The 15,575-nt window shown below is 35.5% G+C and overlaps 1 protein-coding gene across 1 annotated transcript; it reads right to left on the bottom strand.

The window, feature by feature from the left end:
• Positions 1-1,384: 1,384 nt before the first annotated feature.
• LOC134265424 (uncharacterized) lies at positions 1,385-12,522 on the bottom strand (the record flags this gene model as incomplete). The annotated part of the gene is made up of 3 exons (XM_062747631.1): positions 12,420-12,522; positions 8,623-8,843; positions 1,385-1,610 (listed from the first exon to the last, which is right to left on the bottom strand). Coding segments are annotated over exons 1-3 (539 nt in total), but the record flags the coding sequence as incomplete, so codon positions are not given.
• Between the last annotated feature and the right edge of the window lie 3,053 nt (positions 12,523-15,575).

Below are 15,575 nucleotides of genomic sequence, written 5' to 3' on the forward strand. Positions count from 1 at the left end.
TTTTTTAAATGTAGTTTTCATTGGTTTATGAATTTGATGTGTTAATTCCAGGGAAAGGGAAGGAGAACTCCATGCAGCCCCAAACTTCGCAATACGGGGGGGGGGGGTACATCTTCTTTGTAAGAAAAATAAAATCAGGGTTTACTAAAAGTGTTAAAGTGAGGAGGTCGCCTATTGAAGCATGGCCTCATAAGGAAGACAAAGGGGACATTAGATAATTTATTAACGAATAATTATTCCATTATGTTAAAGGATTGGTGAAAAGTCCGAGCGAAATGAAAAGGTAGAGGTGGTAGGGGGCAAGATCTTTATCCTCCCCCTGCTTGTTAGAGATCGGCGAATGCAGAGACTGGACGTCGTTTACTCAGAGTCGCTATAACCATACATGGAATAATAAAGTCATAGGGGAGATCACAGGTCACCCAACATAATCCATGAATGTTAAACTCTTATATATATCATATATCTTATGATATTGCAGTCAATGTTGCTCAGCACCCCCCCAACCCACCCCCTCCCTCGCCCTTTCTTTTCTGATACCCATCAGATGGTTATTCCTTTGACAAAAATAAATTTTCTGGGATTTTGTTACACTGGAAAGGCGTCACAGTAATACGATTTATTCTATTTTCACTTTACGTATGCAACGCACTACATTTTGTAGCGGAGTAAACAGGCCCGATAGTCGTGAACTGAGCAGGGGACCTGAGGTAGCATAGTTGAGCGTACGTTTTATCCCTCTGCAGCAGGCGCAGCCTATTTCCTCTCTCCCTGAAGTCCCTTGTGTCATTTTCTATACAAAGAACACTTCAAATTAAAACTTTTGACGACGGTAAAATCAACATTTTCAAATAAATTTCTCTTTGTATTTTGTAATATTATAAAAACTGTGTGATTTCCTCACAAATTATATAATTATTGGACAGTTTTAATTAAAAAACGTGAAATATAATCTTTGAAGATTGTAATTCCCATCTTTTAAACAGAATTAGTTATTTTTCGATACGATATTATTATTGAATATCGATACGTATCGATATATTGATACAGCCCTAGACGCCACCAGGATTGCTGTAGATGTAGGAACCGACCTACATTTTCTGGATGTGTAAACAGGCTTTTTGAGCAAATCCGTTCCCAAGTACTACGTAACTAAATCCTTCTTAAACCTAACTTGCATAGATGTTCGTCTTGGGATACACATTTACCAGAAAAAAATAAAGTAAATTAAAAGTACATGAAGTTTGTGTATTTTTTATTTAAACAAAAAAGTATCAAGTAAAATCATTATTTTTGTGAATACCTATAATATTCTAATACATAAATCATTAGTATTAACAGTTTCAACGAAGGGATCAGTTTCTTTCATCATCTGAAATTTTACATTTGATCAGTGTTAATCGGGATTTTCCATTGTCGTAGAAAATAGCCAAATGGACGAACTGCCCGAATTGCCATGTGAATGAAAGACTGCATTCTGTCCACTAAGCTGAGGTCCCTGGAGGAGATCATCTCGTACGCAAATGATGCCATGAGTGTATGCATTCTTGTGGGTCCCTCAAATACTACTGATGTTTCTGTACCGGTGGGATTAAAGCAGGATCTTCCATCTGTAATGTACAGAAAAATAATGAAATAATTAACTGACTGATTTTGTTGAGTGCATGACATATGAGTAAAAGTGAAATAAGACGGGGGCATAGGAATCTTGTATTTGTATTTTGATCATCACCTAGCAGTATCTGCACAATAATCCTGGTTATGCTAATGTACAGGTATTTATATGTTAGACAAATTCAGAGTTACTGGCAGTAAAGAAAAGTGAAGGTATCCAGGGTTCATATGCATAAAAATTCTTATTCTGCTAAGTATATTCTCAAGTGCCGATTTACCTTAAGCAGAGTGACGTTTTTTACTTAGTACGTCACTTTACGTTGTAAGTGGATTGCATGACGTTTCTTATTCTTACTTATATGTCTTAGAATATGCTTAAAGTTAAGGTTTCGTCAAAGGTCAACATGTCTAAAAAATTATTTTTACAATTGCTCCAAAACTATGGGTGGTATGAAGTCAAAACGTTTACATTTTTTAAATATATCACTGATTAATAGACAGAAAGTATTACTTGCATTGATAATAAATATTTTTAAAAAGATATTTTTTGAGAAAAATTATATCAGAAAATGTGCATATTTTTAAAAAATGTATCTGCTTCATTCTGTCCTTTTTGTGAAAACCAACATTGTAGAAATAATATATGTTTATCATTGAAGGGCAAGTTGGACGTGAATTGCCTTTGAAAGGCTGTTATTGAAAGCATGACATGTATAAAGACAAGACCCCTATAGAATCCGCCATTTGCAGTGTACTTTCACTTTCAAGTCTTAGCATTTGGACAAAATAAACAGGAAAAACAACTTTCCAGAGGCTATCCAAGTCCAACTTGCCCTTCATTGATAAGCATATTTTGTTTCTGCAATGATGGTTTTCACTAAAAGCACAGAATTAATTAAGTGTATTTTTTTGAAAATATATGCATTTTTAAGAAGAATTTTTCTCAATTAATATCATTCCAAGTATTTTTTTTGTCAAGTGATACTTTCTATATGTTAATCAATAGAAAATTTATAAACTGTAAAAGTTTTAACTTTATACCTTACATAGTTTTGGGGCTATTGTAAAAATAATTTTTTGGACATGTTGACCTTTGACGAAACCTTAAACAACCCCTCACCTTGTCTAAAGTTTTTAAGCATTTTGCTTACCACAGCAAAATGGCTGCAAGACAGCAAAGACAACGTCGTGTTTTTAAGCGGAGATTAGATCCCTTTACGGAATACAATGCTGTGGGACTTATCACACGCTACCGTTTTGATAGACAAGGAATTGAACATATCGGGACGCTGATTGACGATTCCGTTTCACCAGCAACAAGTCGAAATTGTAGCATACCAACTAATTTACAAGTCATGATAGCTCTTCGCTATTTCGCAACAGGAAAAATGCAGTTATGTAACGGGGATGACTTCGGAATTCACCAATCAACTGTGTCTAGAATTGTTCAAAGGGTCTCTACAGCCTTAACTCGACCACATATCATTCAAAGATATAAAATTTCCTACCGACGCTCAGACAATTCACAGGCACCAGACAGACTTTCACGCAATCGCCAATTTCCCGGGAGTGCTTGGCGCTATCGACGGGACCCATGTTAGAATATTGCGTCCTACAGTTAATGAAGAAGAATTTGTTAACAGAAAAAACTTCCACAGTGTTAATGTGCAACTTGTCGTGGACGCACATTGTCATATACTGGACATAGTCGCCAAGTGACCAGGGTCAACACATGACGCAAGAATTTTGCGAGAAAGTGGCATTAGCCAATTATTTCAAACACCCGGACTAATTCCTGTTAAATGTCACCTTCTCGGTGATAGTGGCTATCCGTGCAAAAACTGGATCCTGACTCCCTTCCTTAACCCTGCAACCCAACAGGAAAGAAGATACAATGGGTAAATATGTCTTATTTAATAATGATGTTATACTGCGAACTTTTTTCTCATTATTTTCTGCATCGACATATTTCCAGGTTGATTTACAGTTAGTTACCGCATTATCGCCATTCGATAAAAAAGAAAACAACCAGAAATAGTATACTTTTTCAAGTAAGAACCTACCCTCCCCCTAATTATTGCATACATCTTCATTAATCAATTATTTCCGGCACCTCGCAACCGGGGGGGGGGGGCACTTTTTTTCCCAACATTACCTTTACTATAGAAAATGTCCAATGAAAAGATGGTTGCCCCCCCCCCCCCCCCCGTTTTCTAACACAGTATATTCATAGCAAGGAAATATAGGAAAACATTAGATATATATAGGATTTTCGAGGTTTTTTTCCTTTGCCTGTCAACTTTTTTTAAGTAAAAAAAAATTCTCAGGTTGCCCCCCCCCCCCCCTTTTCAAAAACGATGCTACGTGCCTGTATTTATTTATTTTTCATTCATAGATCACACAAGGTGACGAGGTGCATTGTTGAGAGAACCATAGGACAATGGAAAAGACGTTTTCATGTATTACATTCTGAGATAAGGTTGTGTCCAGAGAGGGCTTGCAAGATTATTATGGCCTGCGCAGTACTTCATAATTTAGCAAAATTGCTCAACACGCCAATCATTGACGAGGATGGAGAAAGCGACGATGATTCTGATGAGGGCAGTGATGACGATGATGCTGATAACAACAACTGTGTCCCCGACAATCTGGATGGCAGAGCATACAGAAATCACATTACAATGAATCATTTCTAGAGAGGACATTTATTATTTTACCTTTATCGAATATAATTTATTTTCAGTATAAACATTAATAAAAAGTTTTACAAGTGTTTTTTATTGAAGTCTTTCAATTGTTGCTTCAGAAGGGCATTCCTCAGACGGAGGTTCTCAACTTCGAGTTGAAGTTTCTCTCTAGCTAGGTTACATGTAGCTGTAGTTTCTCTTGGAGAATTTGGCGGCATTGGGAAGGCCGAGATACCCAGTGACACGTCTTCTTGGATAATGGGCTGACTCGTGCACGTTGAGAGCTGTGGGTCGAGCTGAAAATCCTCCACCACTCGTCTGTTTAAAAATAATTTTTAAAGAATTATACTCGTCATTTATGAGCATCAAATTATCGATTTACTATTCAAAAAAAAAATCAGCCAGAACAGTCAATATCGAGATTTTAAAAAAAAACAGTAATAAAGTTGACTGACACTTAAGAAAGCCTTACCCTTGCAGTGAACTCGATGGAATGTCTTCCATCCCCCTGTTGAAATTGTTAAACGCGGGTATGTTAAGGAAGCATATAAGTAATTTCTCGGGAAAATTAGACTTTTTGAAGAAAATTTAGTTTGATAAATTACCAAAACCACTGATAAACGTAAACTGTTATTTACTATTGCATACAGATAAAAGCGAGTCTAACGCAAAGACGTGCATCACCGCCACGGCATCACGTGACTTCTATTAATAGCAAAATTTCCCTTAATAAAAAAGGCTTACAGAACAACAATACCCCGGAGTTTGAAAATATCTTTGAGTATGTAATATAGCTGAAAAACATCTATTTTGTCCAAAAAGTGCTGCTAGAATCCAACTATCTTGTCCGTAAAATATTTATTCCACACATTCGCACAAAACCTTACCCTTTGTTTTGAATTTTATACATATGAATCGAGATTTTTCGTACAACCATGCTTAACTCGGGATTCTAGCAGAACTTTCCAAGTTTGTCAAAACGCAAACTTTCAATCTGTGTAAATCGTATGTTTTGAAATATCCAGCTTATTGTTGTTCTGTTGCATTTTTTGGTCAAGAATGACGGACGATAGGCCGACCGGGATACGTAATATAGCTGACTGTCTTCGAAAGAGAATATAAGCGGTGTAAATAAATTAGCATACCTGTTTAATTAATAGAACTCCCTATGAATTTAACACAATGTTTCCGATATTTCCTTTTAAACTCCATTTTACGTATCTTTGAACATGCCGTCCTAGCCAAATTCTCTTTACACGACATGATCAATTTCCAAATTACTCGATGTACACATATGACGTCATCGGTGGTAGATTTCAATCATAATGACTGTTACAGCATAAAAATCAAAACATTTTATTTTTGTTAATGTTTACACGTTTCTAATCATTTTTTAGAGTTAAATTACATCGCTAAATATCAATATTACGAAAACCTGATTTCTAAAATTGACGTCATCTTGCCTACTATGACGTCATAATGCAGCACTGATTTAGCCAAGGTAGAATTAGGGAATAACTATCTTCTAATTTGGTATTTGCGACCGTTAATGCTGATTTAACGGTCGCAAACTGAGTTTTACCGGCGACGCGTAAGCGGAGCCGGTAAAACGGATGTTTGCGACCGTTAAATCAGCATTAATGGTCGCAAATACCAGATTAAAAGATTAGTTATTCCCATTCTAATGCAATTCATGTATTTTGTTTGTTGTTTACGTCTTATTTGGTTGAATTTTGTCACATGAAATACGTCAAGGGGCATTGTGTTTTTGCGTTGCTCTATTATGACGTCACAATGAAAAAAGCTTTCACGCTTGTTAATGCTCGTTTTACTGCTTCAAACATCAGTGCATTAGCCAATCAAAACTTGTTTTACAAAACAATTGCATTAGAATTAGGGAATAACTATCTTCTAATTTGGTATTTGCGACCGTTAATGCTGATTTAACGGTCGCAAACTGAGTTTTACCGGCGACGCGTAAGCGGAGCCGGTAAAACGGATGTTTGCGACCGTTAAATCAGCATTAACGGTCGCAAATACCAAATTAGAAGATCAGTTATTCCCATTCTAATGCAATCCATACATTTTTTTTGTTTACGTCTTATTTGTCGAATTTTGTTACATAAAATACGTCACGGGGCATTGTGTTTTTGCGTCGCTTAATTATGACGTCACAATGTAAAGCTTTCACTCTCGTTAATGCTCGTTTTACTGCTTCAAACACCAGTGCATTAGCCAATCAAAACTTGTTTTACAAAACAATTGCATTAGAATATCTTGTATGCTTCCTTATTCCCCCTGCGAACGTCATCAAAGAGGAATCAAAGGCCCCAGATATTCCGCAGATAGAAACATTTTCCTCACCAATTACCTCCTCAACTGCTTGTGACAGTGCACTTAATGGTTTCTCTGCCGGTCCTCCACCTATGTAAATTGAAGCATTTTGTTATTATTTAAAATTTGTTTTTTGTTGCTTTCAAAAAGATATATCCATTATTTCATGTATATAAAAAAGTTTACATTTTCTTTATCAAAAAATACCGGGGATCACTTTAGCTGAGATAGTAATATTTTTTTCACTATGGCTTGCTAATTTCGAGCTGATTGTAATTCACTATAGTATATGATTTTTTTTGTTTCTGAACAAATCATTATTATATAGATCTAGGCATTTGTTTGGAAAATCTAAAAGTTCTTCGCGGTGTGCACAATCTAATTAAAAGTAGATGTTAGATCCAATGTAAGTGTAGCGAGTATGTGAGAGGATCTAACATCTACTATTTATTAGATTGTGTAAAGTATTTTCGGTAAATGAAATTGCTGGTCGGGGGGGGGGGGGGGGGGGGGTTATAAAAAATAAAGGTATGGTTATATTCTCGCACGGGCCATTAGGGTAAACACAGTGAGACTATGACCTATAATATACTAATAAATCAAAATAAACAATCTGCATGATTACCAAGGTCGTCCAAATTTCCGTAATCTTTCCGTGCTAAAATAATTTCCAAATTTGACATAGTCTACTCTTTCAGTCTTTGACGCCTGTCTTTTGTCATTCGAATAGTCCTACGGTACATTATTACACATGTAATTTTGGTACTTCATAAAATAAATTTTTAATACATTATGAGTCTCTTGACTTGGAATATCAATTTCAGAATTTCACAGTTAGATCTACTGCTTACATCCCGTTATATATAATGCCTCAATACCGACAATAGAGTTATCACCCTTGTATCACTTGTATCTTAGGTACGGTAAACAACATGGCTGACATAACAAGCATACCAAGCATTTCACGAACCTGTTTTTTGCAAACTTCTTCTAAAATCAGAAATTTCTCCCCTCCTTTTCATGTGGATGTTGTGCCACTTCTTTTCGACTTCTTCTATAGTCCGGACGGTTGAAGGGTTGGCTGCATTAATTGCTTCAGTAATATTTTTCCATACTTCCCTTTTCTTTTGAGTGGTAACTCCGGCGCCGAATTTAGCCCTCAAAATTTTCTTATTATCGTTAAATAAACGCGTTAAATGTAAACATTCTTCCAGTGTCCAGTTTGGTTTACGTTTCTTCTCTGCCATATTCAGACGATGATGATGACGTAAAACGGGAGATTCAATATCGTCAAAACCCGCAATGACGTCACACCATTGTGACGTTTTATTTTAAGCAAGAAGTGATATGCTTTGCTATGATGCACTAAGTAATGCATTTAGAATTTTTATGCATGAAACTTAAAGTATGTTTCTTAGTTAAGCAGTTTGATCTGGGAATAAGTATAATACTTACTAAAAATTCTTAGATTTTTTATGCATATGAACCCAGGTCATAAAAGTTTAACTTAGAAATTAAAAACTGTGCTTCCTTATTAAAACAATTATTTTTTATAAGAGATTTAAGAAGCTCCGACTTTTACAAAGATTGGCGTAGATGCATTGTGACCCTATTACAAAGGTCATGATAGAGACAAATTCAAGGTCACATAAATCCAAGTTTACAGTTGGTAGGTTGGCTATAACTGTGTGTTTTCTGACTGGTACATGTACTCGCTACTTCAACCAAATGGTTGAAGAAAGGGTGTACAGTCAGTCATTAAGGATGTACAGTCAGTCATCAAAGGGTGTACAGAGTCAGTTATCAAGGGTGAACAGTGAAGTCATCAAGGGTGTACAGTCAGTCAAGAAAGGGTGTACAGTCATCAAGCTTACTGCTGAAGGCCTTCCACGCCCCCGAAAGAAACCAAAAGTATTTAAACTATTTCGCTAGTAGAAAGTATTGGTTTCACTTATATTGTTTTATAAAAGAATTGGGGTGTACTAACCGGCATTAAACTGAAGGTCCCGGGCTTGTTCTCCATCTTCGTAATAAACATTTGTAATGACGTCATCCTCGGCAGCTATACCACGTGTGATACAGAGTTGATCCGGGACGTCAGGAAAATGAACTCGAATACGTCCCTCTGGATATATCCACTCTATAAAACCAGAGGTGCAAGTCGAGTTTTTTGTTTGTATATCCTGAGTAAGAGGATTGTCACTACTCCTGAAAAAATAAAATATAACCATAGACTTTATAATTTATATTATTTTACTTACATACAGAATTCAATTTAGATCTTTATACATTGGTTGGTTTTTCTATGCCCCCGTAAACGAAGTTTCGGGGGTATATAGTTTTTGTCGTATCCGTCTGTCTGTCTGTCTGTCTCTGTTTGTCCGCATAAACTTTAACCTTGTCCATAACTTTTGATTTAGTGGAGCTGTGACTTTCATATTTCACATGTGTATTCCTTGTGACAAGACCTTTCTTTAGGTACCACCAAATGTAACCTTTTGAACTTGACCTTGGAATTTGACCCACTTTTACACAAAAATTCTACTTTTTACTTTGGCCATAACTTTTGAACAATAAATACCAGGACATTTATACTTCACATAAATATTTTTTGTGGCAAGACCTTTTAACGGATAAAACTAACCTTGACCTTCTGACCTTGACCTTGGAGATTTACTTACTAATGAAAAAACTTTAACCTTGGCAATAACTTTTGCACGGTAAAGGCTAAAGCTTTCATACTTCACATATGTAATCCTTGTAAAAAGACGCTTCATTGGATACCAAGAGCTTTGACCTTGACCTTGGAGTTTGACCTACTTTCAAAAAATAAACCTTGTCCATATCTTTTAAAGGGTAAGAGCTAGTGCTTTCATACTTTACATATTTAATCCTTGTGACAAGACCTTTCATTTGATATTGAGACTTTTGACCTTGACCTACTTTTAAAAAATCTTTACCTTTGCCATAACTTTTGAACGGTTAGGACCAGAGCTTCCATACTTCACATGTGATTTTTTTGTAGCAAGAGCATTTATTGGATACCAATAACCTTGACCTTTTGACCTTGACCTTGGAGATTTCCGGACTTATGAAAAAACATTAACATTTGCAATAACTTTTGAAGAGTAAGGGCTAGGGTTTTCATACTTCACATATGTAATTCTTGTGACAGAACCTTTCATTCAATATCAGTAACCTTGACCTTCTGACCTTGATCTTGGAGTTTTACGTACTATAAAAATCTTTTTAACCTTGGCCGTGACTTTTGAATTGTTAGGGCTAGGGCTTTCATACTTCAAATATGTGGGCTATGTGGAAAGACCTTTCATTGGATATCAATTAGCTTGACCTTCTGACCTTTATCTTGAAGATTTATCTACTTATGAAAAAACTTTAGCACGGTCATAACTTGGGAACAGATGGTGATAGGGTTTTCATGTTTTATAATTGTATTTCCAGTTAAGAGACCCTACTTTGGGTACCAATATATTAACTTTGCATCTAAGAAAAGCTTAATCTTCACTATGTTGCAATACGGGGGCATCAGTGTTTCACAAACACATTTTGTTTTTAATAGAATACGCACGTGTTCTGGTAAAAAAAAAAGTTACTTTATTAAACTCTTTGCAGTATTAACAATCAAAGAACACGATTTACTTGCAATTAAAGAATTGTATATACTAGCAGTGGCGGATCCACGGGGGGGGGGGTACAGGAATCGCAACCCCCTCCCTTTGTATTTGCAAATAAGAGAGAGAATAAGAATGTCCCAAATTTTTGTTGTATTTTTACTATAAAAATGTTCAGCAAAAGGCTAATGTTAATATATAAAGAAATTTGGTTGTGAGAACAAAATGAAACCCCATCCCCTTTACAACTTAGAACTTTCGGGTTCAGAGATTTATTGTCCCCCGCTTTCGCGAAAGCGAGGGGACATTAAATCTCATTCGTCTGTCTGTCTGTCCGTCTGTACGTCTGTCTGTCCGTCCGTCACAAAAACTTAAACCTTGCCCATAACTTTTGATTCAGTGGAGCTATGACTTTCATATTTCATATGTGTATTCCTTGTGACAAGACCTTTCTTTGGGTACCACCAAATTTGACCTTTTGACCTTGACCTTGGAGTTTGACCCACTTTTACACAAAAATTCCAAACTTTTACTTTGGCCATAACTTTTGAATGGTAGATACTAAGACTTTCATATTTCACATATGTATTCTTTGTAACAAAACCTTTTATTGAATACCAACAACTTTGACCTTTTGACCTTGACCTTGGAGATTTCTGTACTTATGAAAAAACTTTAACCTTGCCCATAACTTTTGAATGGTATGGGCTAGGGCTTTCATACTTCATATATATAATTCTTGTGAGAAGACCTTTCATTGAATACCAAGAACTTTGCCCCTTGGACCTTGACCTTGGAGTTTGACCTACTTTTCAAAAACTTTGACCTTGGCCACAACTTTTGAACAGTAGATACCAAGGCTTTCATATTTCACGTATGTATTTTTTGTGGCAAGACCTTTTATTTGATACCAACAACCTTGACCTTTTGACCTTGGAGATTTTTTTGTACTTATGAGAAAACTTTAACCTTGACCATAACTTTTGAATGGTAAGGGCTGGGGCTTTCATACTTCACATATGTAATCCTTTTGAAAAGACTTTTCATTGAATACTAAGTACGTTAACCCTTTGACCTTGACCTTGGAGTTCAGTGATAATTTCTAAATAGATGACTTATGATAGGGCGTTCATATTAGACACAAAATGTCATAAAAAAATGACATCTCACCCAAAAAGATACCGAAAGCGGGGGACCACAATTCTTTGAATTTGCTTGTTTTCCTTTCTTTTTCAAAACTTTCAGGTAATTTATACACGTATTTTTCCCCCAAGTTGATCAACCTCCCAACTTTAAAAACCACACCCCAGCCTGCATCCTATTGAGTTATTTAATTACATGTAAGGAATGTTAAGAAAGTTTGTTCCATGATAAAATATATTCAAACATTTCAAAGTTGTGCTTAACTAAAGAGATGAATTTTCAAGGATGACAACATCACTAGACTGTGCTTTCGAGTTGTAGCAATTCATTTCTTGCAGAAAGTTATAGGATTTTTCTTCCATATGAAAATATATATAATATCTTCAAAGCACTTAAATGATAGAAAAGCTGGTCATTTTGAGTGAAAATAAAGGATAATTTACTTTGATTAACATTTTGTTTCTTTAAAGCTTATCTTGCATTAGACAAGCTGATGAGCGTAGGTATAAGAAAGATAGATCAACTTTCAAAAGAATCGGTTTGTCAATTTGAAGCTTTCCCCCGATATGGTATTTTTTGCATATAGTTTTTGAAAGGATGTTTTAACCTGTGTGCTTAATTTATTACACAAATATATGTGTCATCCCTAATGTTTCTGCACACGCGATTCATCAAAGGACAGTTAAAACCTAATTGATCATTAGCAATAAAGGACTCTTTAAACATGAAATATCACAAATTGTAAATGTCTTCTTTTCTCATCGTATTTCTTTTCGAAAATAAAAGAAAATTGTTGAATAAACATTCTTAACATCCTTTATATATGTAAAATGTAGGTTATAATAACTCTCTTCCTCTTCGACCCCCCCCCCCTCTCAATCCCCACCCCTTTGAAAATTTTTTTGATCCGTGCCTGTAGTAGTATACATGTATTTTGTTGAATGAGTCCTGAATTTTGTTGAATTAAGAAATAGCTTTATTATAAATATTATGTCAACAACTTACTCACCAAAACTGCACTGTACATAAAAGGCGATCCCTTAACTGAAATGCTGTAGAAAATCCAGCTAGAAATAGTAGGAAGACGGTCGTATACAGCATAATTCACAATAAGTCAGTTATATAATCGGTGATATCAAATTAATAACAAATTGACAACAATTGCACTGCGTCAACCTTCAATTACATTATGTCAACTCCATATGACAGTTACTCACACAATTATTACATTGTGTTAACCTTCTATTACATTATGTCAACTCTACATGATATTAACTCATACTACTATAGCATTGTGTGAACTTTCCTTTACATTATGTCAACTCTTTATGACATTTACTCCCACTATTATTTTATTGTGTCAACCTTCCATTACATTATGTCAACTCTTTATGACATTTACTCACACTACTATTGCGTTGTGTCAACCTTCCTTTATATTATGTCAACTCTTTATGACATTAACCCACACTACTACTGCATTGTGTCAACCTTCCATTATATTGTGTCGATTCTTTATGATATTATCCCACACTACTATTGCATCGTGTAAACCTTCCTTTACATTATGTCAACACTTTAAGACATTTACACATTCTTGCATTTCGTTATGTTTACTGTTCATGACATTTAATTAAACAACAATTACATTGTGTTAACCTATCATTACATTATGTCAATTCTTTATGATATTAACTCACACAGCTATATTATGTCGATTCACTATTACGTTATGCGAACACGGGTATCCTCGGCCTTTATATGAGCAAACCGTATTTTCCGCAATCGGCAATCCTCGGCTGACTCCGCTACGCTCCATTCAAACGTTATGTGGATCCGGGCCACAATTAAAGGGTGAAGGTCAAATGCCTAAAATGTAGCACATGTAGGAAATTCATATGCCTCCCTTTCAATGATAAAAATAAAAATAGCTCACATGTTTTAGATACTTTTTGGGTATAGAATAAAAGTATAGTGTCTAAAGTTTACAATGATATGCAGCAAGGTGCATTTCAAGCAAAAATTATGCCTAGAAATATGAATTGCAAAGAGCATTCGTTTGCTTTGTTTACACTTTTTTTGCCAAGCGAGAGCTATCCTGAGGTCATGACGTCAGAAGTTAATTAATAACCAGGGAATTCCACATTCAACACCCCTATTTCTGGATGTGAATATTTATCTGACACATTGCTCTATCATATGGTCAAAGATATTTTGGAAGTAAAGATTTTTTAAAAAGTTACAAAGAAAATAAAACACATGTTTTTACTATATAAGTCTATATGTAAGCTAATTGTGGTCCGGGTCCTTATGAGCGAGGTACGAGTCATCCGAGGAATTCCGATTGTATTTTCCGCGTTCCGAGAGCACTAAAATTGGCGGGAGAGAAAATTGCCGTAGAAGAAATCTCAGCGATTTGGGAATGGCATCTTTAAATAAAAATTCTAAGCGACAAAGGATTGACAATCTTGAAACGTGCAAAGCCTTAACACTGCGACTGTGAATTAAAGTCACGTCGAAATTCAATGGCGTTTACTTTAATCTGATAATTAAATAAATCAAATATTATGAGTCGTGCAGCAATTTTTTTTCTTTTTATTATGTTCCCCAAACGAAGTTGGGGAACATATTGTTTTTACTCAGTTTCTTATTATTATTATGTTCCCCAAACGAAGTTGGGGAACATATTGTTTTTACTCTGTTTCTTCTTATTATGTTCCCCAAACGAAGTTGGGGAACATATTGTTTTTACTCTGTTTCTTATTATTATTATTATTATTTTTCTTCTTCCTGGGAAAATTTTGTCCACGAGTGATCTTGTAAACTACACATCCGACTTAGGTGAAACCTTTTTAGGGTTAGTAGGCATGTTATGTAGAGTTGCCAAACAAAGGTCATTTTGCGCGCACGTGCTTGCAAGAGCGCGCACGTGCAATAGGTGAAATTACCAATATAATGGATATTGCCGTAACTTTTCTATTTTTTGATGAAATTTTTTGAAACTCATAATGTAAGGATACATTAGTAGTATAAACAAGATAGCATGGTCAAAATAGCAAGATCTCACGCGCATGCACGTGCGCTTCGCTCTGATTGGCTGAAAATAAAGTCTCAATAACTATCTTGTTTCTTGTCATAATCCTTTGAAATTTGAAACATAGTCCTACATTATGAAGATCTACTGCATGATATATAAGAATTTTCATGAAAGCATGCGCATGTGCGCGTGCTGCAAGCTGATTGGCTGAAACTTTAAATGGCAATATCTCCTTTGTTTTTTGACGAAATTCTTTAAAATTTAAAATATAGTCATGCATTAGGATATCCTACAAAATGATATAGAAAAAAAATCATGAAATCACGGCATGCACGTGTGCTGCAATCTGATTGGCTGAAACTTTAAATGGCTATTTCTCCTTTGTTTTTTGACGAAATTCTTTAAAATTTAAAATATAGTCATGCATTAGGATATCCTACGAAATGATATAGAAAAATAAATCATGAAATCACGCACATGCACGTGTGCTGCAATCTGATTGGCTGAAACTTTAAATGGCTATAACTCCCTTGTTTTTCAACCAAACAGGATGGGATTTAGAACATAGATAGATGTAAGGGAAGAAGGTATGATCATCATGCACGTGCACGCACGTGCGTGCATTTGAAACGAGTATATTTAAAAATACTCTGTTTTTTATCACTTTTGGACTGAATGCTTTAATATATAGTATATTAAAATATATAAATAGTGTAGACAAGATGATATTGTCATAACGCACATGCATTCACATGCGCTTGGGTGCAATGCTAAAAATTGAATATAATTGGTATCCTTCTGGGAAACCGTTGTTAAAGTAAAAAATGCACAGAATTTGTCTTATTTAATGAAGCTTACAGGGAATATGGCACCGAAAGGGAGTTGGGGAGCGTTTGGGGAACATCTGTAACGGTTCCCGTTACAATTAGCACTAGTTATTATTATTATTTTTCTTCTTCCTGGGAAAATTTTGTCCACGAGTGATCTTGTAAACTACACATCCGACTTAGGTGAAACCTTTTTAGGGTCAGTAGGCATGTTATGTAGAGTTGCCAAACAAAGGTCATTTTGCGCGCACGTGCTTGCAAGAGCGCGCACGTGCAACAGGTGAAATTACCAATATAATGG

The sequence above is a fragment of the Saccostrea cucullata genome, unplaced genomic scaffold, assembly GCF_032062105.1.
Source record: "Saccostrea cucullata isolate Sc308-1 unplaced genomic scaffold, CSIRO_AGI_Scuc_v1 ctg10496, whole genome shotgun sequence".
Taxonomy (NCBI): Eukaryota; Metazoa; Mollusca; class Bivalvia; order Ostreida; family Ostreidae; genus Saccostrea; species Saccostrea cuccullata.